Source organism: Meles meles, chromosome 16 (genome assembly GCF_922984935.1).
Source record: "Meles meles chromosome 16, mMelMel3.1 paternal haplotype, whole genome shotgun sequence".
Taxonomy (NCBI): Eukaryota; Metazoa; Chordata; class Mammalia; order Carnivora; family Mustelidae; genus Meles; species Meles meles.
In genome coordinates, this window is record NC_060081.1 from 78,521,426 (window position 1) to 78,548,447 (window position 27,022).

At 53.4% G+C, this 27,022-nt stretch overlaps 1 protein-coding gene across 1 annotated transcript in view; it reads right to left on the reverse strand.

Moving 5' to 3' along the window:
* Nucleotides 1–25,065, reverse strand: part of APCDD1L (APC down-regulated 1 like) — a 50,987-nt gene extending 25,922 nt beyond the window's left edge. Inside the window, exon 1 of the mRNA XM_045981562.1 lies at nt 24,383–25,065. Coding sequence (XP_045837518.1) covers nt 24,383–24,431 — 49 coding nt within the window. The 5' untranslated portion in view covers nt 24,432–25,065. The remainder of the gene's footprint in view (nt 1–24,382) is intronic.
* Between the last annotated feature and the right edge of the window lie 1,957 nt (nt 25,066–27,022).

Here is a 27,022-nt window from a genome sequence, read left to right on the forward strand (position 1 = left end):
TTGAGGTGTTAAAATTTCAGAGGGAGCCAATAAATAATAGAAATACCATATAACTTCTAAACCAGAAGAAGGGGAAAAAAGTAATAGGAACAAACACAACCCAACTCATTTTTAAAATATATATATATGTCGTATGTATGTGTGTATACACACACACATATGACAAGAAAGGAGGGAAAAAAGTCAAAGCACAATTTGTAGAAAATAAGAAGAGAATAGAAACAAATCTGACTTACTTGCCAGTTAGCAGACATTATCAAATTGGATTTTCAGAACTCCTGCTCTATGTTATTTACATTCCTGAAGCATAAGGACACAAAAAGGTTGAAAGTAAAGTGAGTGAAAGCCATTTACTAATACTAAATAAAAGGAAACTGAATTCAGATAAAACAGGATAGACTATAAAAAGCATTATTAAGGACAGAAGCCACTCCACAAATGGTTCAATTTGCCAGGAAGATAAGATCATAAAGCAGCGTGAAAATATACAAAGCAAAAATTGCTATAGACATACAGAACTATTGACAAATCCATCATCCTGATGGAAGATGACATGGCACAATGTTTTCAATTATTTATAGGGCAAACAGACCAAAGTTAGTAACATGCAGGAGATTTAAAAGCACAATGAACAAATCTAATTCATTTTACATGTGTGTGTACCTGCACAAACGGGCACGTGTGCATACGTGTGTGTATTGTGCAAGTGTCTCTGTGTATAAAACTGTGCTCAACAATGAAAGAATGCACATTCTTCAGTGCATGTTCAGTGTTTATAAAAACTGATCCTGTAGTCTGTCAAAGAATAAGTCAGAAAATTCAAATAATTGGTATCACACAGGCGTAATTCCTGATCACAATGCAACTAAATTAAAAATCAGAAAGTAAAACATTTGAAAAATTCTATGTGTCTGCAAGCTAAAAACACTACTTCTTCCCCCCCCCGCCAAGATTTATTCAGTTATTTTAGAGAAAGAGAGCAAGTGGTGGGGGAGGGGTGGCAGAGAGAGTCTTAATCAGACTCCACGCTGAGCGCCAGAGTCCAACACGATCTCACAACCCTGAGATGGCAACCTGAACTAAAACCAAGAGTCAGACGCTTAGCGCACTGTGCCACCTGTGCGCCCCCGAAACATTTCTAAAACACCCAGTTATCAATGAATGCATCAACATAGAAAATATAGTTAAAAAAAATACAGAACTGACAGCTAAGTGAAAATTGAAAACAGTACCTACCGAAACTCGTGGAAGGCAGGGAAAACAAGACTTTTAGGTGTATAAAATAAAGGCTTATAAGCTTATATTTAAAAGAGGAAGGCCTGAAAAGTAAAGATACTTATCCAATTTAAAAAGTTAGAACCAGAAAAATAGAATAATCCCAAATAAGGTAAAAGGAAAGAGATTTAAAAAAAAAAGCAGACATTAATAAAAGAATAAACGAGACCCAAGTTGGTTCTCTGAAATCCTTAATAAATTAGATAAATTTCTGGTAAGACTGAACAAAAAAAGAAAGAAAGAAAAGAACAGAACAATGGTGGGTGGGAGAACGAGAAGAGAAATAAAATCGGGAATGAAAGGGGGCATAACAACAGGTCCAGCAGAAAGATTTTTGTGAAAAGAAAATTCAGCTGCCAGTGAAGGGTTCCTGACTGAGAAATTGAGCACTGATTTGCAATCGTTCCCTCCCGCAAATAAAAAGAAAACAAAACAGAACACAAATCAAAAGGAAGTGAACCAAAAAACCCAGGCCAGAGTGTTTCTATATGAGTTCTACTAAACTTTATTACATAAACTCTTGCAACGAAGTAGAAAAAGAGAGGGCGCCCCCCCTCCTGTGTGAGTCCTTTGTACCGAGGGCAGAGCCCAAAGTTTATTCAATTTGGGAAACACTCTTCAGAAAAAAGGGCAAATGTATACAAACATCCAATGAAAGTAGATATTGACTTAGAAGGAGAGAAACAGCACAAGAAATTACAGTTTATAAAGTTGGAAGAGACCACAAACATTACTCCGGCCAGGAAAACAGCACGCTGTCTTTATCGATCAAACTGCAGTTCCTTCCAACATTTTTGGGATCCTATCGTCTTTGGTCACCTCTTCATATGACAAAGATTTTGTACTTTCATTTTCTATGGCAAGAGTAGAAAGGTCATTCAGGCTTTCTGCTGCCTTTGTTGACGGGAACGATTTTTGGTTATTGATAGTTTAGAAACTTTTTTTTTTTTTTTTTAGCCTCATGAACTCACTGTTAGAAGTCATACATTTTGCGGGGTGTTATCCAAGTTTGGAAGTCTCTACCAAATTTCTGTCACACGCGAGCTATGTGATGCAAAGTACTTTGCATACGCTCCTTCTGGATCTCTGTGTTTCACGCCTTATCTCTACACCACCTGTGTGGTTTTGGTGACTGGTGCCAGAGGACAGATCCAAATGGGGGGCCCTTCATGACGGTAGCTCCTACTTCCTACCCAGAAGCAAGAGTACTCCTGAAGCCAGTCCCACACAGGCTCAGATAACAATAATTAACTACACAGGGAAAAGTCTGCAAAGCCCATGAACATAGTCCGCTGAGTAAAAGGATTCCCCACTCAACTTCTCCTTAAGCTGGATCCCCGAAGTGCCTGTGGTCACTGCAACACTTCACAGCAAGAGGCAGGGATGGAAGGAAGTCAGCGTGGACAGAGCCCACAAGGAGCAGGAGGAGAACGCCTTCTAACTGACTAATGTTGAAAAGAGTTTCCATTTTCGAAGTCTGTAGACGCTGGTGTCCCTGTGAACACGTGGCTAGGGCTCCTGCCTCTCTCCAGGTTTGGAAAAGGACCCTGAAGCCTTTTGAAGACAGTGTGGGGAAGGAAAATTAAGGATGGGATGAGAAAGGAAAGTTTTGAGACAACCTCATTTTGGGATGTGGTTGTGAAAATCCCAAATAAAATATTACCAAGTGGAATGCAGTAGTATAAAAAAAAATCAGGCATTCTGTCCTTGTTGGGTTCATCCCAATGATGCAAACGTATTTAATGCTAGAACAATCGGTCAGTGTCATTCACATTCACAGATTACAAGAGGAAAACCATATGATCTACTATTCATAGATGCAGAAAAAGCATTTGATAAAATCCCATACCCAGTCACAATTTAAAAAACTCTTATCAGGGGCACCTGGGTGTCCCAGTGGGTTGGGCCTCTGCCTTCAGCTCGGGTCGTGATCCCAGGGTCCTGGGATCGAGCCCTGCATCAGGCTCTCTGCTCAGCAAGGAGCCTGCTTCCCCATCTCTCTCTGCCTGCCTCTCTGCCTGCTTGTGATCTCTGTCTGTCAAATAAATAAATAAAATCTTAAAAAAAAATTGTTAACAAAAGAGAAATAGCTTTGAAATTTCCTTATGCTGATTAAGGGCCTTACTAAAATTTTTACATGAAGTGACATATCTTAATGGTGAAATACTGAACTTTTGAGATCAGGAATAAGAAAAGATGCCACCAGTTAGTTCCAACATTTACTAAAGGTCCTAGGAGTAAGGGCGTGGGGATACGAAAAGGAATAACGTGATCACTATTTGTAGGTGACATAATTATCTTTGTACAGAACTCAACATCTACAGAAAAATGGAAACAATGTGAGTGTTCAGCAAGATGACTGGATAAAAGAAATCAATGTAGAAAATCAATTATATTCTATAACAGCAACAAACAGTTGGAGGGAAAATACACCACTTACAACAGTAGTAAAACGTAGAATGTACCTAGGAATACATCTCATAAAAGTAAGCAAGACACATTTGGGGAAAATTATAAAAATGTATTGTGAGACAATAAAGATATAAAAAATGAAGTGATGTATTAATGGATAGGAAGTATCAAGAGATGTCTGTTCTCTTCGGATCTACAGACGCAACTCATTCAAGTCAAAAATCCCATTTTTTTAGGATCTTGACACAGTGGTTATAAAATTTATATGAAAGAGCAAAGTTGCCAGAAATTGAAGAAAAATAGGATATGGGGGCACACTGTATCAGAGATCAAGATTTATTGAAAACTTGAGTAATTATAACATGGTATATTCTGTGAAGAGATAAATTGATCAACAGAATAGAGAACCCAGATACTGACTCATGAAATTTATGAGCTTGATATAGGATGGGACTCCTGATCAGTGGGGAAGAGATTAGCCAACAATCAGGCCCAGGACAATGGTTATCCACGCAGAGAATGAAAAGACATCAGAGCCCTTCCTCACACCATACCCCCAAGTCAATTTCCAATGGATGAAAGACTTAAATGTAAATGCAAAAGACTAAAACTTTTAGAAGAAAATGTGAAAGAAAATGTTTAGGACCTCAAAGTAACAAAGGATTTCTGAAACAAAATGCAAAGAGTGTTAATGCTGAAAGACAAGCTGATATATATGATTACATTAAAATTAGGAACTTCTGTGACTCAAAAGACACCGTAAAGAGAATGAGAAGGAAAGCCACAAACCGGGAGAAGATGTTTGCCACACAACTACCAGCAAAGAATTAATATACAGAATATGTAAAGAAGTCCTACAAATCTCAAGGAAAAGACAAACAATACGATAGAAAAATAAGCATAATGCGCAAGCCAGTATTTCACAGAAAAGGAAATGAAACAGTAAATAAAGCCGTGTGGAGACATTCAGACCCATTAATAGTCAGGGCCATGCAAATGAAGACCCAACAAAGTAACATTTTATACTCATTAGATTAGCAAGAATTATAAATTCCCAAAATAGCAAGTGTCGCTGGAGATTGGTGGGAGCCCTGCCAGGGGGAGTGTAAATTGGAATAATTACTTTGTAAAGCAACCCTTGTAAATCAACTTTATAAAAAGTTTACAATGTGAGATCTGTGGCTTGCAAGCGATTTCTGTGACTCGCAGTTAGAAATATGTTTAACATTAACACCCACTATGCTGCCCACGAATGCACACTCGGGCACATACACCCGTGCCCACGCATATAACGGAAATAGACATTTTAGGAAACAACGCCGGCTCTCACTATTGGCTCTCTACTCTGCAGCGTTCTCTTCTTCGTTGAAGAAATCCCGCTGGGGGACCCCGCCGGTGTGACTTCCTAACCCATCAATAAATCACCACTCTGATTGTATAATTCCTGCACACGTGTTCTGCACATGTGCTCCCCACACGGTCACCTCACAGTCCAGGAGTGTTTGTAACAAACTTGCTGCTAAGAGCCCAACACCTGAAACAAATAGAATGTTTGTTGACCCAGGAACTGAGGAATAACTTGTAGCCGCCTTCTATACTGGAGAGTAAGACAGCAGGGAAAAATGGATCCACTGTGCCCATACCCAACCACACCCACATCCTAGGAACATTCTAGAAACATAGTACGGAGTGACAAAAGTGTGCAGAATAACAAACACATGCCGGTCCCAATAGCTCTGAGATCGCTCAACAATAAGCAGTAGCTAAGAGATATACGCAGGACACACCTGTCCTGAGGAGGCAGGGAAAGGACAAAGACAAGGAAGGGAAGGTGACGGGTGCATAAAGTCACTGGCCACGTCCTGGTTCATTGTGTGAGAAGTGGGTTCGTGGCGATGCGCTGTACATTTCAGAGGACACGGAATCTTGCTCTTATCGAGTATTGGAAAATAAAAATGTACGTAAATCGAGTTGCTCTCCTAGTTAAAACACTTCCCATTTGTAAGTCCTACAAAATCCAGTCTTTGCCTGGGATTCCTCTCATCGTCTTCTCCTGGAGCTCTGTGCACCGTGCACACTGACCTCCCGTGATTTTTTAAAAAACCACACCAGGTGTGATGTGCTGAATGTTTGTGCCCTCCCTAAATTCCTAGGCTCAAGCCCCGCTCCCCCAGTGTGATGGCATGTGTAGGTGGGGCCTTCGGGAGATAGGAAGTTTAGATGTGGTCATGGGGATGGATCCCCCGTGATGGGATTAGTGCCTTTGCAAGAATAGCAAGACACCCATGTGAGGACATAGCAAGCAAGTGGGCTCTGACCAGACAGAGAATTTTCTGGGGCCTGCATCTTGGGCCTGCTATGCTCCCAAACTTTGAGAACTATATGTTTAAGCCTTTCTGTCTGTGGAGTTTTCTGTAGCAGCCTGAAATGACTGACACACCCAACTTGTACTCACCCCAGGGCCTTTGCACTTGGCACTGTCCCAGGGATGCTCTTTCTGGGTCTTCTGGCTCATTCTCATCCTTCAGCTCAAGGGTCACCTCTTTGGTGAGAACTTACCCATGACGCAGTCTTGAGTTGGGCCTTTTGGTGCCCCTAGAGTCTGCTCCTCCCTCCCCCTCCCCCAGCAGGGGACAACAGGAGTACTGGTCACTACTTTCCCGGCACTGACCACTGTTAGTGCAGGTCAGGGCACTTCTGATCATGGGCCTCTTCAGGGGACTGTGAGCTTGGGGAGGGCTGGGCTGCCTCTGTCTCACTCACCTTGTCACCTACCAAGCCTGGTGCCACGGTTGCCGGAACCAGCCACCTGGTTTTTGGGGCCCAGTGCATATTTGAAAACATGGGGTCCATATTCAGAAACTAAGGGATTTCAGGACAGTGATAGCAGTGCGGGGCCCTTCTCAGCATGGCATTCTGTGGGCTCACCCAAGCCCCATGCCCAAGAGGCCAACACTCTTGCAGAAAAGTGTAGGAAGACCTGAAGCCTTAGCACAGCCTGGGGCCTTGGGGCCGCAGTGCGTGCCCTAACCATGAACAGGCCTGAACTCGCTGCCCAAGGCTGGCTTCTCCGAGGGGAGCCGGCGGGGGTCTCCCTGCTTCCCACGCCCGCACGCACCGCTCTTTCTCCTCCCTGTGCCCGAGGCTCCTCGAAGGCAAGGACCGTGGCCGTCGGGCCCCGTGGCTGGAGCCCAGGCTGGGTCAGCCAAAGCTAGCGTGGAATCCAGCGCATGTGGCCTCGTGTGAGATGCCTGTGCTTTGCCCCAGGAAGGCTCAATGTCCTCGTCTGTTCAGTGGGTTCAGAAGCTTGCTGTGGGGAAAGAGGTCACACAGGGGAGGGGCTTCGTGCTGACTGTAGGGAAAGCCTCGGCCCGTGTGTGTGTGTGGGGGGGGGGGGCGCGGGGGTTCCTGTGCCGCACAGAAGGAGAAAGGCGCAGGTCCCTTGCTCCGGCAGGGGTGTGACATCCTAACCACCGCTGCCTCTTGGCACTCGGCTGGCTCGCGGGGGCCGGGACCCCCAGCTCAAAGGTCACTGCTCCCGTGACTGTGGGCACCTGGGCCCCTCCCCACACCTGTTCCCTCATCCCGAGCCGGGGGCTAATGCAGCCACATCACTCATTCCCGGAGCCGGGAGTGCAGACCACGTGACGGAGGGCGGCGGAGAGCGGCTCACTCTTTATGACTATTTTTACGAGCAGAGGAGGGCAAGGGGCATTTCTATTCAGTCCTGCTTCCCTCAAGGTTAATGAGTTCAGGTTGGTTTTCTGAATCCTGAAAAGGAATTTTAGCGTATGCAATTACTGCTTTTATTCAGCCACAACCTGCGCCCGGCTCCGGGCCAGGCGTGGGAGGGCCACGAAGGGGGATAAAACGCAGAGTGGCACAGAGGGGCTCCCAGCCCTGCTCGGAAGCCAGACCCCAGAGGAATCGCGGCTGGGCAGTGGGCCGGGGGGCGGGAGGGTGATGCTGTGGGTTGGGGCCGGGGCCTGTTCTCCACGTGGTGGGGACACAGGACCCACGTGCCGATGCCCCACTGCGGGCCACGCGACAGCCCGACCGGCCCCGCAGGTGTCTGTGGGGACAGATGTGGTTCAAATAATCTCACGGATCAACGTAACGACAAACGTGGCGCGAACGTGCAGATAATAGCGGTTCCTTTGAGGCAGGCAAGCCAGGAGGGCTCCTGTTTGGAGCCCCGGGAAGGGCCTTTGGGGTGTAACCCATGAAGAGGAAGTCAGGGCTGCCTAGGTGGGGCCCAGCGTGATGGGGGGAACAGCACATGCAAAGACCCCAAGCAGGGGCTGAGCCCGCGCCCCTGAAGAGCGGCCGTAGCTGGATCCCCATCCGCGGTGGGAGGGTGGGCCATGAGGCCGCGCATGGGGCAGTTTGGACTTGATCCAGAGGCATCAGAAGCCCTGGGAAGGCGCGGGGAGCCGAGGCAGCCCAGGAAGCCTTAGCCTACAGAGGGAGGGTACAGGAACAGCAGAGCCCTTGGGGGCTTTCTGGTGGGGGAGGCCTGGGCTGGGCACGGAAGAAAGGGGGTGTCAGTAGTAAGACTCTGATCTACTGTGAAGTGGAAAAAATAAAAGGTTACCCAAACTCCGCGAAACAGAAAAGCCACTATTCGAATTTGCGTGCACGTATTACAACGCCCGAGTGAGCAGGCCTGGTCATGAGGTCCCCTGGAGATCGACGTTGCGGGAGGCGGTCAGCACAGGGGCTGCGGCATGGACTGGGTGGGGGACGGCTCGGGAGCCCCTTGGAGCTGAGAGCCCTGGAGGCAGAGCGGGTTTCGGGAGGACGGTCATTGCGGTTTGAGGAGTTGAGTCTGAGCTGTTTGGGGGCCCCCAGTGTGCATGAGGGGTGGAGGCCTGAGTCTGGCCCAGGGACTGACTTCTCCTTGAGTCTCCAGGGAGGCCCACCGGAGTGGGGTCCACGGGCAAGACCCAAGGAACAGACTGGGAAGGACGTGCCCGAGCCCTTCTCCAAGGCCAGTCTGGGCAACGTGGGTGTCCGCCTGAGCAGGGAGGAGCTGGGGGCGGACACGCCCTGCGGTCACTGCCAGTACGGGGTGGGCACCTGTGCCTGGCCAGGATGACCGAGGAGCTGAGACTTGGAATTATTAATAAACTTCAAGTTTAGCAGAGTTCCAGATTTACCGAAAAGTTGGGAAAAGATAGTGCAGGGCCTCATACCTCCCGCCCTTCCGGACTAGTACCGTGCTCCATCATAGTAATACATCATCATTAACCGAAGTTTATTCTTCATTCAGATTTCCTTAGTTCTTGCCTCGCGCCCCCTTTTTAAACGGGATTTTACATTTAATTTAAATGTGAACATTAAAATTCAGTCGAGTGATGGGAGAACGTACGTCCTGGGGCCCCTTGGGTAGGTGCCTATCCTTTTCAACTGTGAACCGTATGAAACCGAAATACAGATCAAGGATTTCTGATGGAAATCTGGCGTCTGAAACGGTACGTGCCGTGAGGGGTAAACTATATGCCAGGGTTTGAAGACTTACTGTGAAAAATGAATGTGAGCCAGCTCAGTAATTCTACAATATTGATTCCATGTCGAAATAACAATATTTTGGCTCTGTCGGGTTAAAGAAAATGTTGAATTAAATATATAATTAAACATGAATTAAAATAACATAGTTAAAGAATTTCATCTCGTTCTGTTTACCCTTTAAAAAGGTGCCAGCTAGACCGGTTAAAATTGCCTACGTGGCCGGTGTTCGGGGCCCGCTGGCCACTCTGCTCTAAGGGGCAGCGGCCTGCAAGAGACGGAGGCGCAGACGCAAGACCACAAGGAAGCGGGGCTGTCAGAGCAGATGATGGGGGGCTGGGTGGGCCTCCTGGCGCTTGGGGGGGGGGTGCTCGGGAAACAGAGAGGGAGGAGGAGGGCAGGGCATGCTCAGAAGGAGCCCTGTGGAGGCGGTGGGGATGGTATCAGTCTGGGGAACTCTGGGAGAGGGCCCGGGAGGCCCGACAAGATTCGGATTGTAGGTGTCTGTCCGAGGATTGAACGAGAGAAGGCAGAGAACGGTGCGGGTCTCTGGCCAGTGTGGGTGAGATCCGGCGATACAGATCCTTCCCAAATCGCTCACCTCATGTGCAACATGCTGGCCTGGTGGCAGTGCTGGTGGGAGGGCAGGAGGAAGGGCAGGTGCATGGCAGCCTGAGTGGAGGCTAGAGGAGGTGGTGTTGAGGGGACGAACAGGAGGCCTGCCTCTGTGTAGGGGCACATCCGCGGCTCCATGTCCAGCTCAGGTCCACCCCGACACCCCACTCCACAGAGGGACCTGGACCCCCTCGTGACTTAGCTGGATGCCTGGGACAAAGCACCATACACTGTGGGCTTCCACCACAGAAATGGATTCTTTGCAGGTTCTGGAGGCTGGAAGTCCTAGATCAAGGTGTGGGCAGGGTTAGTTCCTTCTCAGGCTTCTCTCCTGGGCATATGGATGGTCGTCTTGTTTCCTGTGTCTCCATGTGCCTTTCAAGTGTCCCCTCCTTGGCCCTGGTGGAGGACGGCCCACCCCAGTGACCTTGGTCTCACTCCGTCAGCTCTGTACAGACCCTGTTGCAAATAAGGCTGCATTCTGAGCTACTGGGGTTCACCCTTCAACATATGAATTTGGGGGAGGGGGGACGTGGTTCAACCCCCGTCACTTACCCAAGCTCACACTGTTGATCGGAGCCCTGCCTCGCTATCTGGCCTCTACTGATACACGTTCTCATTATTAAAAAAATAATCTGGCATGGGAAGCAGACTCTCCTATTAGTATCCTCAACATTCTTCCCCCTTCCTGGCAACAACCATTATGATTAGTCTGTGTATCTTTCAGGCCTTTTGAAATGGAGGAATATACATAAATGTGTGTTGTTGGGTTGAGGGAGGGGGCCTGCTGTTTTTAAAAATAAAATTTAAATCCTTGTTACGGTGAAAAACCTGGCTAATGAAAATTATGTTTCAAAACAGACTGAGGCGTTCTTTGTGCTAAATATGGTGTTCTTTGTCTCATTTGCAATGGAAAAGTCCCTTGTTTCAAAAAAAAATACATTATTGAGAGGCCTTACAATACAAACTACATTTTCCAATTCAATAGCGTACAAGGTCAGCCAAGCAAAGACCATGTAAACTAGCTTCAGAAGTGTCTTGTTCAATAATGAGATTTGTTCCGAGGGGCCAGCATTCTGATCAGAGCTGACGGAGGCTGGCCGTGTGCAGCTCTGGTCTTAGCCTCCCGCATGCACCCCCTCGGTGACTGGAACCTATGAAAGGCTGCTTCACGCCACTCCACAGGTCACAGTGCCAGGTTCGCGAGGGTCTGATGCTGTTTACAGCCTCTGTTTTCCCCAGTTGGCATCTGAAAACAGGCCACGTGGTCGAGGTGGGAGGGGACAGGGGCGCGCTCGACCAGGAACAGGGTCCTAAGGGGCCAGCGGGATCAAGGGAGCACTTTTATGAGAGTCCGTGTGACGTGGCTGCCTGAGCTCTGTCCAGGTCTGGACGCCGGCCGAACCCACAGCCCCGTCCCCGATCGCCTTGCTGTCCCCCGTGTGTGTGTGTCCCCGACCGCGGACCCTAGCTAGTGCACCTCCAGAACCTGCCTCCTCCTCCCTGGGGCCAAAGCACCTCGTGTTCCGCAATGTCACCTTCTGGTGGCTGCCATCCCCAGCCGCGGGCACCGCTCTCATACCTCCCTCCCCTTCCCTGCAGTCTCGGGTTCGTCGCGTGTCCATCTGGGTGGCCGGTCCCCACCTTGGCTCCAGAAGCCCCTACTTCCTCCCTTCCTGCACCTGCAGGGCTGACGAGGACACAGCTGTGGCTGCTATGGGGCCGGGGGGCGCTGAGGACAGTGGAGGAAGCAGGGGCAAGTCTGTTTCGGCTCTGCCCCCTGCCTGGGTGTGACGGTCACTGGCGTGTCCCGGCAACCAGGCTCTGAGCGCGTCTGCGTCTCCGCCGGGGAAAGGAGGAGCGCCCTGTTAGTCGCACACACGGCCAAGCCGGTGGCCCGCCAGCTGTGAGGGAGGCTGGAGGACGCTGTGTTGCCTCCGATGGCCTCGAGGCCAACAGAAGGAGCTTGAGAATGGTAGGCGAGGAAGGAGAATGGGTATTGGGGCGCCTCTCCCCCACTGGTCACACCCACGCCAACCCCCGATTTCTCACTCTCGTCTGCCACCAGCCTTCCAGAGCCAGCACCTCGGTGCTTGGTTTCACAGCGATCAGTCACGGGACCCACCTTCCCTGCCCCCGGAGCTGCCGGAGAGAAGCCTCCAGACGTGCCAGAGTTCTGGCTGTGGCTCCTTCCCTTTCCCTGACTGTCCTGCTCTGGGGGTGACATCCCACCTCCTTCAGCAAGACATGATCTCAGGGTCGTGGAGTGCAGGGACCCCTGTGCTCGAGTCCCCCTTTCTGGGCCCCTCCCCCACAGCTCCTCTCCCAAGCTCTGTGCCCCTCTCCTTCTCCACAACCTTCTACCCTTTTCAGAGACGCTCATGCCTGCTAAGCTCCGTCTCCCACCTTGGTCTCACTTCCCGTCTGGGAACACCACAGTTCCTCCACTTGGCCTTCCAACAGGCGTCCTGTGGGCGCGCCTACTCCGCGCCCGGCACGTCTATCTCTCACGAGATCATGCGATTGAGAAACCTGGTATTTTGGCTTTTAAACAGAGACAATACCTAGTTAAGAAACTACAGAAAGCAGCCCTCTTTGACCACCCAGGCTGTCCGAGGAACTTGGTGTGAGGTTGCTGTGCCAAGCCAAGGGAGTCGCTCCTCAGCTGCACATCGACAAGTCCCCCACTGGCCCGGATGGAGCCCAGGCTCCTGCGCCAGGCTGGGGGGCCACTGCGACGTGCCCTCTTCCATCCGTCTGCCTCCTACCACAGCTGGAAGCCAGAAATGATGGTGGTATGGGGCGCCCTTCCTCCTGTCCTCTTGGCCAACTCCCCGGAGACCTCAGCCAAACACCTGTGCTCGGGGAGGCCTTTTCTGATTCTCCAAGGGGGCCTCCTGCCTTCTTGGAGCGTCTCGCACCTGCACTGGGATTTTGTAACTGCTGTCAGTCACACATCTCTCTCTGTAGCCGCCTCTGTGAGCTCTGCGAAGGAGCGACCGCAGCTTCAGTCAGGAGGCAGAGCCTTCTGGGGGTGCTAACAAAGCTAAGACCATCCCTGCTCCTGGGTAACTGAAGCGCCCCACAGCCAAACAGGATTCTTGATCTCCCCCTCTCCAGGCAGCCCACGTGGGCTACAAGCTAGCCCGTAAGGCTAGTAAGGAAGTTAGAAAGTGAGTTAGAAAAAGGCGGCCCTCTGGGTAGGCATAGCCCCCACCAGGGCCCTTGGCTGGGCTTGTGGAGCACAGACAGCATTTCATTCTTGTAGAGTGAACAACCTACCCAACAGTACATGGTGGTTCAGCTGCTGCAGTCTCCATCCCCCTGCCCCAGGTTCCATCATCCTCCCAATATTAGACCACATATCTGGGAGTCATCTCTTTATCGCCTGTCGTGGGTTGAATTGTGTTGCCCAAAAAGATACGAGTCCTCACTCCCAGTACCTGTGAGTATGATCTTAGAAACGGGATTTTGGCAGAAGCAATCAAGCTAAGATGATGTCATGCTGGCTGAGGGTGGGCCCTGTAGCTGGTGTCCTGAGAAGACAGGGATTTGGACACAGACCCAGAAAATACAGGGAACGATGCCATGCGAAGACAGAAGCAGAGACCGCAAGGACATGGCCACATGCCGAGCAATGCTTGGAACCACCAGAAGCTGGAGGAGGTGAGGAAGGAGCCTCCTGGGAGCCTCTGGAGGGAGCACAGCCCTGCTGAGACCTTGACTTTGGGACTTCCAGCCTCCAGAATAGGAACGAATACATTCCTGTTGTTTTAAGCCCCCTAGTTGGTAGTACCTTGTTCTGGCAGCCCAGGACATTCGCACGACCCCCATATCCAATCCAGTGACAAGTCCTGGTGTCTGGCCTTTGCATTCGTTCCGAAATAGTTCTCCCTCTGTCCATCTCTGCGCCGGCAGCCCAGCCTTCCTTGCTGCCCCCCAGCGATCCATTCTCCATCCAGCAAAGTGAGAGCCGTTTTGAGCCCCTAAACTTGCCACTGGACTTGACCACAACCTCGTGGGAGGCTTTCCACTACCACGCGAGCGGGCCCGCCCACCTTCTGACTTGTCTCCATCACCCTCTTCCCATGCGGGCTGTTCTGATCTTCCTCCTGTTCCTTAAACAGCCCGAAGTGACTTTTGTCTTAAGGCCTCCTCTCCTGCTGAGGTCGACTTCTTGACATTTTGTCTTTTTGGAGTGAGCCTCAAAGTCACCTCCTTCCAGGGACGCCTCATCCGGAAGCTCCCCCTCCTCCCCAATCGCGCTGCCCCCCCCCCCCCCCCCCCCCGCTTTTCTCCTCTCCGTAGAGATGTCGCCACTGGTCGTTTCCTCGTCTGTTTTCCTATTTACTGCCTGTGCCCCTCCCCGCCCCAACCCCAGCACCCAACTAGAACTGGGTGCCCCAGGGTGGAGAATGCGCACCCCTGAGTGCCCTGTGGAGGGAACAGAGTATTTGAACGGAGAGATATTTCCACCACTGAGAAGTTACAGGAAGTTACCTGAACCCCCAGTACCTACATGGTCATTCCTTTGAGCTCCAGAATTAGACTTTGGAGGAGGGAGAGAGAGAAGTTTGTCTTTGTACTTAAGTGGGATATAAAAAAAGAAAAGAACTTTCTGGGCAATTTATCTGTGTAAACAGCAAGTATGTTTCCCCTGTTAATAATGACCTTCAGCAGCCCCAGCCTAGACACTTGGAGGGTCTCTCCGGTGATGAATGTCCAAGAGCCAAGTGAATCTGGGTCCTCTGCGAAGCCCTTACAGGATGTGGGGCCGGGAGTGGGGCTCAGGACCCCCGCCTGTCTTTCCACCCGGGGAATAATGAATGCAATAATGGAAGCAATAGTGATTGCCCTGGATAGGAATGGACTTAGCCCTTCGCCTGTACCCGGGTACGCCGACGTTGCAGGAAGTCAGGCGGTCCCCTGCACCGTCAGCATCGGAGCCACGGGTTCTGGATTGCCCTAAGCAGGCGCTTACAGTCCCTGAACGCCTGGGGTGGGGTTTGTTAGGACACGGCCGCTGTCACTCGGTCACGAAGTTGTTACCTTCTCTGAGGTATCAGTGTTTTACCTCCTTTGTTTTCAGTGGTTACTTTAAGTCGATCCTTTTTGTAAGAGGCAGATGCAGAATTCTTGGAAGACGACAGAAGCGAAAACAAGCCCGAACGTCAATCACCGTAAGATGCCAGGCGCTCTTCATCACTGGCAAGTTGGTTTTCATTTCAGTAACTGTGGGTCGCTGCTAAGGAAATCAGAGCCCAGCAGCCTTGGATAAAGCTGATGGGCTGAACAGTAGACTTAAGTTTCAAACTATCTAGAAACCACACCCAACCACCAAAAACACATGTTAAAACAACTCTAATTGTATATTTCAAAGAACAAGTAATTTAGTTTTACCGTGGTCACTGGTGATTCCAAGCTAAATATACCGGTGTCTTGCTCTCTGTTTTTACGCTTTTTTTTTTTTTTTTTTTGGAAAGAGTGGGGTTGGGTGTGAGCTATTGCTTTTCTTCCCCTTCTCCGTGTAACTTGACACTGAGACTGGGGGATGGTAACTCAGAGTTTGTAGTGCACGTTGAGCTCTGGGGACAGCCAACAACGGAGGACCAAAGCGTGGACAGCACTTAGCTAACTCAAAGTGGACTCTGGAGGCTTTGGTTAGGTGCTGTGGTCGTAAGCAACAGAGACCATGCCTGACTCATGCAAACTGAAACGGAGCCCCTTCGAAGGGCGTGGGGGATCACTGACCTAAGGGCTGCCTCGGGAATCCAGTTGGTGGGAACGACTCTGGAGTGCCTCTGAGACCCCTTGTGGGCATGACCCACTCCAGCTGCCAGTCATAGCAGCAAGATTCAAGGTCCTGGAACAAGTACCTGACTTGCCCAGCCTGAGACTCCGGCCAGCCGGAGGGGAGGTTCCTTGACTTCCATGTCCTCCAGGATGAGAGCCAATGGGGGGAGTTTCACTGTTCGCCAAAGGGGGCATTTGTCCAATGCATTTTGCTTCGAGCAAAGAGGACCCGAGAAGGGGGTCTGGGAGGGGGGATTCCTCGGGGCTAAGGGACCAACAAGTAGCACAGCGACTCTCCCTGGCAATGCTGAGGGACCCCACTCCCCTCCTTCCTCTCTGTGGTCAGTGATGGGTCTCCTGGTCCCTGGGCTGCCTGTGTAGGGACCATTGGCCCCTCGGAGCCACCAGGGGACAGTGAGCTGTGGGCTTCCGGGGCCTGGCACTGCTCATGCTCTGAATGGCTCCTGAGCACCCGAGAGCCCGCCAAGGTGCTGTCTTTCCAGGCCTCTGCCCTCCTGAAGCATCCTCCAGGATAGACTCTCCTGCTGGGGTCCTGGCAAACCGGGGGGAGGGGGAAGTCTGCAAGCTTGAGAGGCTGCAAACCCAGCCCAGACGGAGCTGATCCCATAGAAAATACAGGAGAAATGAGAGGGAGAAATCCCCCATAATCACGCCTCCCAGCGATCACCACTCCCCTCCTGTGTTTTCCTCTGGTTTATCTTCTTCAAGTGTTTTATTTTTTATTTTTAAACAATATTTATTTATTTATTTATTTATTTATTTGACAGACAGAGATCACAAGTAGGCAGAGAGGCAGGCAGAGAGAGAGAGGGGGATGCAGGCTCCCTGCTGAGCAGAGAGCCCGATGCGGTGCCCGATCCCAGGATGCTGAGATAATGACCTGAGCCGAAGGCAGGCGCTTAACCCTCGGAGCCACCCAGGCGCCCTCTTCAAATGTTTTTTAAAAGGAGTTGGGAGGGACAGAGGGAGAGAGAGAATCTTAAGCGGGCTCCACGACCAGCACAGAGCCCGAAGCCAGGCTCCATCATGACCTGAGCCTGAGATCGTGACCTGAGCAGAAATCAAGAGTGGGACGCTTAACCGACTGAGCCACCTGGGTGGCCCCTTCTAGTTTATTTTTACAGAATAAGGGGGCTCCTGCCAATGCACATAAAACCAAGATCAAAGGTACAGACACTGTGGTTTTGTTCTAACGTGATGTCAGAAATATCTTCCATACCCCCCAGTGTTTTTTGTGACATGGGATTCTTTGTGGGGGATTTTCCCTCACAATTTATGCGGGTCATTGCCTAATGGTGGAATATTTCGGTTTCGGTCTCCTGGCCTCCCTTCCCTCCCTGGGTCCCTGGATGTGGCTTGACGCTGCCTGCCCCCCATCTCCCGCAGACTCTCAACTGCAGGCTCGTCACGTAACTTCTAGAATCTCCACTTCCCAGAAATGCCCGCTGCCATCCCACCCACCAGTGGGTCCTTCACATACAACACGAGGTGTAGTGGGCAGATTTGCCTCCCTCCCACCCAATATATTCAAGTCCTAACCCCCAGTACCTCAAGACATGACCTTATTTAGAAATAGGGTCATTACGGATGTAAATAGTTAAGATGAGGTCGTGCGGTGTGTGATGAGGGCGCCCTCGTCCAAGGTGACCGGTCTCCCTCCAGGAAGGGATGAGGAGGCACAGACAGACGGGGACAGGCAGACACGGGAAGGCGCATCTAAAGTCAAGGAAGGCCACGGATTGCCAGCAAACAGCGGAAGCTACAGACGGGCTTCTGGCCTCCCTACCCGTGTTCTGCACGCCTATCCACCTCTGACCCTGTCCGGCCGTCATCTCTCTCTGATCCTTCCTCCCCGCCCCGCCCCGCCGCCCCTGCCATGCTCCCCTTGTCCCCGAATGCCTTGCAGCTGTTGGGAAGAACCAGTAGCTTGCTCCCAAGGCTGGGACGGGCAAGCAGTGTCCTGTCCCTCGGTGATGGTGGGAGTGACCCCCACAAAGCACTGTGCTAACATTTCCCCCTGGACAGTCTCACTGACTCCTCACAGCAACCTCCTGTGTAGGTGTGATTTTGCAAAGGAGGAAACTGAGGCAAGAAGGATTAAGTAATTAGCAAGCCAGGGAGCAGCTGGAGTTTGCATGTGGGAAGGGGCTTCCAGAGCCAAGCCCACTCTGCCATCTTTGCAGATGGTCAGGGTCCTTCCTGCTTCCACGACTCTCTGATTAGCCAGCATACCTGCCGTCTCTGCTCCGTGCTCCCTGCATGAGAAACCACCAGCCCAGATGCCTCAGGTGAGCACATCTCCCAGTGCCCAGACTTGGTACCCAACCCTGGCTCTTTGAGGGAGGCAACAGGGCAGGGAAGCCCTTGCCTGGGCTTGGAGTTGGACCATCACTGGCAGGGGGCAGTTGAGGCATGGAGCTCCGTGGTCCATGAGTCTGGGCCCTGGGCTTGCTGCCGGGTGGCCCTAGGTACCTGGGCTTGCCTCTGTCTTCCGTAAAATGTGCCCATCACACGGGGTGGGGGGAGGAGGTCATGAGAATCAAAGCGGGGAAAGCGTCCAGTACCCTTGGCACAGCACTTGGGTTGTGCCCCTCTCTGCAGGGAAAGTCAGTCTCTCTGTCTCTCTCTCGCACATAGGCTCAACGTGTGGTCAGTTATGGTAAGAATACCTGACCATCTAGTCTCGCCTCTGGGGAAACAGCACACTTAGCTGATAACGTGTGCTGCCGCGTGTGAGAAGGAGGTAGAAAGCTTGGGAGGACAAATGGTAGGCTGAAAAAAACTGCAATAGCCACAGGACACAGTTTATCTTCTATATATAAAGAGCACCGACAAATCAACAAGAAGAAAAGATTTTTTTTTTTCCAGGGGTCCAATACAAAAATGGGCAAAGGACATGACCAGAGAGACCCTAAGGAAATCAATAAAAGGGGTCCATAAAAATACAAGTAGATGTTCCTATCTGTTGTAATCAAAGGATTGCAAACCTAAACAACCAAGCATTACTGCCAGCAAGATTCTTAAAGAATGATAATGACCAGGGTTGGCCAGGGTGGAAACTGGCGCTCCCGTGGGCCGTCTGTGCAGAGTGTTGAGTGGGGCAACCCATCGGGAAGGAGGCCCAGTGAAAGAATGTCACACACGTTCTGCTGTGGCAATTCCACTGTTAGGAATTTATACCCAGAGGTGCAGGTGACAGGAAGGCTGGGGGAAGGGAACAGTGTTGTAAGCAGGAGGAACAGCCTGTGCATGCGTGGAGAGGGCAGTAGAAAGGACTTCACCGTGGCTGCGTCACGGTGGTAGCTAGAGAGCGCCGTCTTCTCTGAGGGGGAGAAAGCTGGTCTGTGACACGCGCGGAGGTGAGGGGGCGGAGGAGCACCTGAAGGGGAGGTGAGAAGAGGGGCGAGGGGGGAACACGGCTACGCTGGACAGAGGGTGCGGCTGGGACTGAGTCCTATGCTTCCTGAGTGATGCGGCCAGCACGGTTTCCTCCGCCCTACATCTTGACAGAATGGGAGCCCTTCAAACCCCAGTGCGCGCCGGAAGGGGCCGAGCGCGGCCACTAGATGCGTCGGCAACGGGGTAGAGAAGAGGTGAGGAGCGGGAGCCAGAGCGATGAACGAGCGGCGGTGGCTGGGGAGGGGCTGTGTGTCCCACCGGTCCTCACCCCGGGAACCCCACAAGCTGGGGGTCACGCCAGGACTGCCTCCGTGGGTCCTGTGGCTGAACGGGTGCCACATGGAACGTGGGCCCGGGGACATGTGGGCCGCTGGGTGGTGTAGCCCACCACCCTTCCCAGCGTTACTGCCAGGCTCTGGATCTGGGGCTCTGGGTCTGGGGCTCTGGATCTGGGGTGGGGCAGAAACAACAGTCGAAAGCCTGTGTCCTGTGCAAGGAGGATGGTGGGGCTCCTTATACTCAGGGACGTCCGGGGATGGAAGCAAGTCCAGGCAACTTCCTACCAGCACTGCCCCCCACATCATTCGGTTTGCTCTTGGAGCCATCCCATTCCTCCACCACCAAAAAGCCTTCCGTGGATGCTCCACTGCCCTTGACACAAAACCCAGCTCCTTCCCGCGGCCCCCAGGGTCCTCCATGATGGACCCTGATCACCACTGAGCTCACATCTGCCCCGCCCCTCCCTCTCCTCTCACCAGCCCCAGGGTCCTCCTCTGTGGTCCCCCACACGACACGGATTCTTCTGCACCTAGGCCTTTGCACCTGCTGGTCCCTCTGCCCCGATGCTGTTCCTCCTCCTCTGGTTAACCCTTCCTCTGTCGTCAGGCTTCACCTGCCATGTCCCCTCCCAGCCTCGGCCAGATGCCCCTGGACACAGTCTGTGTGGCGCCCATCACTCCCATCGTGAACCGCTCACTTAGGATCTCGTCGCCCGTCGACTCAGATGTCCGTGAGGACAGGGAGCCACTTCCTTTGATCCTGTCTTCAGCGCCGCCTCCCAGCAGGTGACGCGTAGACAGCGAGGCACCCAGGGCTGGGCCGCTGGCCTCACCCGACGCCGTCAAGACGTGCTGCCCGAGTTCCCATTCCACAGAGAAGGGGGCCGGGGACGGCGGCTGAGCCTCCAGGATCACAGGAGGCAGCATACAAGGACAGCTGAGCCTGCGTCACCCCTAACGACGAGCAATGACTCATTTTGCACAGTGGTCGGTACCATTACAGCAGCCACGGTGTCTCGGGGACACGCGGGACAGCAGAGTGGGAAGGAGACGGACATTAAGAGACTCGGGCAAACGCAGGTTGGACCGGCGACAAGAGCAGGGGCCTGCCTCTTCCCTCCGTGGGGGCGGGGGGTGCTGACGAGTTTCGTGCAGGGTCCGGTAGGAGCTGGGAGGGCTCACCAGGGTCTCCGTCAAGCCCTGACCCCAGATCGTATCACCGAACCCGTCGAGCACAGCTTGAGGCTACACCAGTCACTCTTCCCAACTCACTGATGGGGATGGAGGGGGTAGAACGGGAAGGCAACAGAGCTCGGATGGGCACTGGGTCCACCCGGTCCCGAGATGCTGCTCTCAGGCTCCCCGGAGCACACACAGCCGCGTGGGACTCAGCGCCGCCCAGCCGGCTCAGGGCGCACAGGGGGAGATCGTGGTTACACAGCAGTCCTGTCCCTGCGTCCCCGCCCTTGCCATCTCAGTACCCTCGCGACCACAGGCTGGCCCTCCAGCTGGGAGGTCTGACATCGTCTGGGACACGCTGGTCGCTGTGACACCTTCACACCCTACCCTGCTCTGCAGCTCACTCACTAGGGTTTATGGTTTCCTGCGTCAGGGTCTTTGGGAAATTCTCTGACTATCCCAGGAGGATAGGGGACCAGCTTTGCACAGAGGGACCCTGGAAGCCATTCTGGTTTAAGGAACGACCGCACCAAGCCCACAATTCACGGCCACCTCCCAGGTGCCAACTTCAGAATTTAGGTCGTCCCCTACCGTCCCCCCGGCTCGGCTCTGTTGTCCTCAAGTTCAAACTGATTTTCGTGCCCTCCCTTCCTTTGCACGGGGCTACTGATCTTCATTTCCCAGGCCGGCTCTGGTGGTGAAAGCAGTGTGTCTTGGAAGGTTTTATCAGGGGCTCGCTCTGGCTTGAAGCTTGCATTAACATAGTTAACTTCCAGTACATTGCCCAAGTGTTTCTTCATGTGTGGCTTCTAACAGGGTTGCCATCCAGATGGTTTGGACACTAAGGAGTGGCTCTATTTGCCTGGAGCTGGTTATTTGGAATTTGGAGATTAGAGCCCTGGTCGGGAGATAAGCTAAACAGCCCGCCACCATGACCCAACCGGCAAGGGAAAGTTTCCGATGGCAATTTTCTTTGTTTTGAATAACTAATTCAATTACCGATCTTTATTCACATTTGATTTTCGGATGAGCCTATTTAACTCCATCCTCTTCCCAGTTTTTATACCCGGTTTTGGAACGGAGTCCCACATCAACGACTCATTTATTATGGAACAGCCTGTCCCTCGGTGCTAGTTAATCCGGCTCGAAATGATAACTTGCCATCCCCAAGTCTATGGCTCGGGATAAAAGCAGGACTGAAATTAGCAAAAAGAAATACCAATGAGGGGGGAGAAAAAGAAAAAGAAGCTGTGGGTTTTTTTTTTTTTTTTTTTTTTTTCATTTTTCCCCCTCAAGCATAACTTGTTGAGTAAGGAGATTTTTAAAAGCCAGAAATTGCTGTGGAGCGAACCCAAGCCGGAGGCTGGCGACCTGGCACAGGATGCGTCTGGCACCATGGGGCCGGGGGAAGGTCTGCTGTGGCGGGAGCTAACCGCGACCCACGGCCCCACTCCCGTCGTCCCCCGAGGAGGACATTTTCAGAGACAAGAGGGAGGGAGAAATCAGCGTCCAAATTAGAAACTACCTAAGCTGTGTTGTTTTTCTTGGGGCCTCACTGTGCCTTTGATTTCCTGATTGCTTAGAGCAAAAATAACAAAAATTCATCTGACCCGGTGATTTTGACAGAAGTGTTGACTGGCTCTCGCCACACCAGTGGGTCTCCACCAGGGCCGGTTTGGCCCCTGCCCCCTTTCCAACCTACCCTCCCCCGCCCAGGGGACAGCAGGGCGGTGTCTGGAGACCTTTGTGATTGTCATAACTGGGAAGATGCTGCTGCTGCTGGCCTCTGGTAGGGGAGGGGTCAGGGACGCCACAGAACATCCTACAGGGCACAGGCAGAGGACAGGCTGGACCTCGATATCAGTTGTGCTGAGGTTGAGAAACCCTGTGTGTGTGTGTGTGTGTGTGTGTGTGTGTGCTCAGTGGGAACTCACTGGTGGGAGGGCTGCTCATGCGCCAGCCTATACCACGTTTGGACAAATGCAGACCTGAAGAGTTCGGGCATGCCCCAGCTCAGGTACCGAAATTATGTAAGTATCTCAAGGATTAAGTGGGTTCTGTTTCCCTTCACGAAAGCAAAAGGATCTGGTGTCTGACGATGCAGCCAGCAGAGAAAAGAACTTGGGGAGAAAGCATTCCGTGGAGAATGGGCGCAGGGAGTGTGAAGGCTGCCTGCACGGGACCCTTCCCCTCTCTAGGGTCTGTGTCTGCCTCAAGGGGCAGTGGGCTGTGGAGGGGCCTCCGTCTGCCCACCCGGAGCCACCGGGCCCCCCGGCGTCTCTCCTGTGGCCTCTGTGGCACTTGCTGTGGCGGAAAGTCGCCAGGGGCTCCCCGAGAGCAAGCCGCGATGTTAGACCTCCGGTGATTTCATTGGCATGACGAGACTTCGGGGCCTGCCAAAGACAACAGCCCTGTGCTGGGACCAAGACCGAAGGTTTCTGGGGTGATCTGCCCTATTGCTCTCAATGGCCCCATCCCGAGGGAGGTGGAGGGCTTCCTCCCTGCCTTCCTCCTACCTCTGTACCCAGAGGAAAGTGTGGGACCTCCTTGCACAGGCTCTCACCCTGCCCTCTGTCCTTGCCTGCTCCCTCTGCCCCTCGGGGGACCAGCAGGGTGGCCTGGCCTGGTTTCGCATGGATGGAGGACTCCAAGGCAAAGGATGGCTGTGGGACTGCTCCCTTCCAGCCCTGGCTGGAGGCAAAGGAGCCCCTTCTGGTGGGTGGATGTCACTGTGAGGGGTCTCACACTGCTAACCCAGCCCTCCCTTGACCTTCTTTCAGGCCCCTTTCGTCTCTTCTTCAAATATCTTGCTTAGAAACTGGGGGTTGGGACGCAAAGAGCGCAGCTGATGAGCTCCCGTGGGTAGACCAGACGCGCCTTGCCTATACGTGGAGCAGCGAGCCTGGTGGGAGCTGGCAGCCCTGTCCCGCCCGCTGCCCCTTACTGAGTACTTCCCTGGTGCAGACAGCGCGCTTAGTGCTTCCCTGTGGACCTTCTTGTATCCTCACAACAGTCCTAGGTGAAGAGGGGATTCTGTAAGTCCACTGGACAGATGAGAAGGTTGAGGCTAAGACAGCTAATGGCCATGCCTGCCCGAGGCCGCACAGGTGGAAGGTAATCTGGGTTCTGAGCCGGGTGATCTGACTCCAGGGCCAGAATTCTTAATCCTGAACCATGTGAGGGTGCTCGGGGCTGAGCCCCGGGCTGTACACCCTTCCACGACTATGGTTGTTATTGTCCTTTAGGCTAACGGTGACACCCCGTGGTCAGGTGGCATCTGCAGAGAGTTTAGTCCGTGCCCACGCCCTACAGAGGGCCAGCAGGAGAGCAGTTAGTCCTGGAGAAGGCACTGCCTCCTCTCCCCAGGCTCCTCTGGCTGCCCTCCCTCCACACCACCAGGCTTACTGGACAGCAGCATGGGCTCAGGGGCACTGCATGCTCCAAGCTCGGCTGCAGGGCACAGACCCTGAACACCCACAGCTTCGGGATTCAGTGGGCGAGACCGAACCTGCAGCTCTGGGCTAAGGGATCCGGGGCTTAGAACTTGCCACTGGGCTGCTCAGTGGGCCTGGGATCCTCCTGCATCTTCTTGGAAGCCCCCCCCCCCGGGGGGAGGGGGCCTGGCACAAAGGGCTGCTCCAGGTGCCTGGAGACCAGGCCCCCACAGGCGCACAGCGCGGAGCACTGCCGGGTGCCGCGGGACCCTGGAGGCGCTGTAGGCGCAGGCCAGGTGAGGCCAGGGAAGAGCGCCGCCGCGGCCAAGAGCGCGCAGAGCGCAGCATCACCTGCCCAGCCCACAGGCCCACACAGCAGTCCCCTCCGGCTTCCCAGTAACATCAGACGGCAAGCTCCCTCCCTTCCGAACTCGGGCAGCGAGCCGGTGGAGGGAAGGCGGCACCTACCTCCCAAAAGCACCAGGACGCAGGCGTAGGGGAGCATGGCTGTGGGCATCCCGTCCGGGCTGGCAGGACGGCCCCCGCGGGGCGCCTCCACTGTTACGGAAAGGAGGCGCGCGCGGAGTTCTCCTGCGGCGGCGGCGGACGCTGGCCTTACAGCGGGGGTCCCGCGAAGAAGTTGCAAGGGTCCTGAGCCCCCCTCGGCGCTCACACGCGCTCACCCGCCCAGGCTGTTGATAGTTGTAAGTCGAGCTGCGCACTCATAGGTCCAACTTGCCAGAAGAGGTGGAGACAGCCCCAGGCGTTGCGCGCACACCCCCCGCGCGCGCCCAGCCCCCTGGCGCGGCTCCTCCTGCCATTCAGACCCCCCAGCCCACCCCCCTCCGTCCCCTGGTCCTCGCCTCCCCCAAAGTCTTCTCAGTGAGCACAGAGGCCTCCCTCAAACTCTTGCCCAGGCCGAGCCAGAGCCGTGCGCCCCTACAGCCAAAGAGCACCCCTAGCCACGCGTGGATCCCTGGAAGGGCAAGGCGTTGGTGGGAGGCTCTTCTCTGCCCGGCTGGGTCCCAGGACCCTCAATGTTTCTAGTCAGGCCTTTCAGATACTCTTGGAAAAGTTTCCTCAACTTGGAGCCTGGTAAGCGCAGGAACACAGTGGAAGTGGCCAACCTGGGTGCCCAGCAGCCAGCAGCCTCCCTGTAATTAGCTCGTCCTGCTCCAGAGAACATCTAGGCAAACAGTGCGGAGCGGACCAGAGCGGGTTTCCTCCCCCCACCGCAACTCCTCCTCCAACCCCCCCTTCTCATCCCAGTGAGTCAGTTTAGGGTGGTGGCCCAGAGGCAAGGCAGCTGGGAGGAGGAGGAGGAGGAGGAGGAGGGGGAGGGGAGGACAGACACGCTGCCCCCAAACTAGTCACCTCCTGCCCCCCACCCCACGCGGGGGCACCTCTCTGAGTGGCAGGCAAGCCTTGAATGGAGGTGGTGAGCTTCTGGGAAGGAGGTTCTCTGCCAAATACTGGATTTGTGAATGAGACAGAGAGAAAGCATCACTTGGGTTGGAAGGTTTCAGCCGGGTTGTTCCTGCCCGCACGGACCGGTTTGGGTGCCGGAAAGCAAAGCTATGTGGGGCAGGCCTGGGGGCTGGGGTGCGTAGATGTGGGATCCATCCATGCTGGTTGCCTTTCGCTGGGAGGACAGAGGAGAGGGAGAAAGAAGAGGGACCCAGAGAGGAGGGAGGAGGGAAGGAGGACTGGAAGGGAGAAAGGAGGGCAACAGAGACAAAGAAAGAGCAAGGAGGCAGGAACAAAGAACGAAGGAGGAGACTCAGGAAAGAGAGAAAGAGGAGAGACAGGACCCAAGGGAGGAAGTGTGAGGCGAGCGAGGAGGAGGGAAGGTGAGAGATGGAAGCTGTGCCCCGAGGTGGGCGAGGGGACCCCAGGACCCATCTGTGCCCAGGGCGCACTCCAAGCCATTGGCCTGCCCTCTGAAGGATTCGTTGACCGATGGGTCCGCACCTGTCCTGGGGCCTCCAAGACAGCACCCCACCTTTGGCTTCCTTGCCAGAAGCTTAGGTGAGGCCCCTGGGAGCCCTTCAGCTAACTGCACTGTCAGGGACCCCCGATCTGGGGACACCCCCGCCCCAGCAGGTCTTCACTTCCCTCTTCTCTGGGGGCAGCTGAGATGAGCAGAAAGTGCAGAACGAGGCCACAGCATGATCTTACACGAATGGGAATGTGAGAGAAACAATCAGTTCCCTTCCTGAAAATGACATTTTTCTGGGCTCTCTGCTTTGCAGGGGACAGCATGGGACCAGAGCAGCCTTGCCATCACGGGGCCCGTCCAGCCCTCCTCCGGGCACAGACGAACCCGGAGTGGCACGGCTGACTTCCGTGGCGGGAGGGGAGTTGCTCAGGATGATTGTTTATCATTGCATGATTGTGGTTATTCGTGGCAATTTTGTGTCTTTACATCTGCAGAACGTACACCTCCGGATAGTTGCAAGACCTGCCTGCTGTCCTAGCCAGACCTGAGGGAGGCTCTCTGGGCTTCTGATGCAGGCGTTTTCAAGTCTCAGACTGCCCACGGGGTTTGGCGTGGGGAGGGGCTGTGACATGGATGTCCCAGGTGGGGGGATAATCTGGGGTTTTTAGAACTTACTGTACTGCTCTTAGATGTGGGACTTCCCCGAGAAGTATGGTGCCCGTTTAGGAATTGCTGGGCTGCCTTATTTATAAATGAGAGGGATTGCCAGGGGTGTGGCGAGAACACGGGCTGGGCGAGGTGCTTTAGGCACGCGCACCTTACATCCAAAGGACCCGATGAGAAGTAGGAATTATTGTGGCCCCGTTTTACAGAATGGAGAGACTGAGTTTGGAGAGGTTGGGCCACTGTCCCCAGGCCACACAGCTGGAAGGTGGCAGAGACGCTGCTTGTGACCGGGACGCTCTGTGTCTTCTTGGGGGTGTCCCGTCTCCCTGTCCTGCGCTGTTGCCTGCATTCTGAGCCTGAAGATCCTAAAGGGGAAAACCCGTGCCGTAACAACAGCCTTTTTTGGAAGAGGCTTCGGGATGAGGGGGAACCATGGGGACAGAGCACTTCCTAAGTCCTAGCTAGACCCTCCCTGTGGAGACTGACCTCCGGGGTGGGAGCCG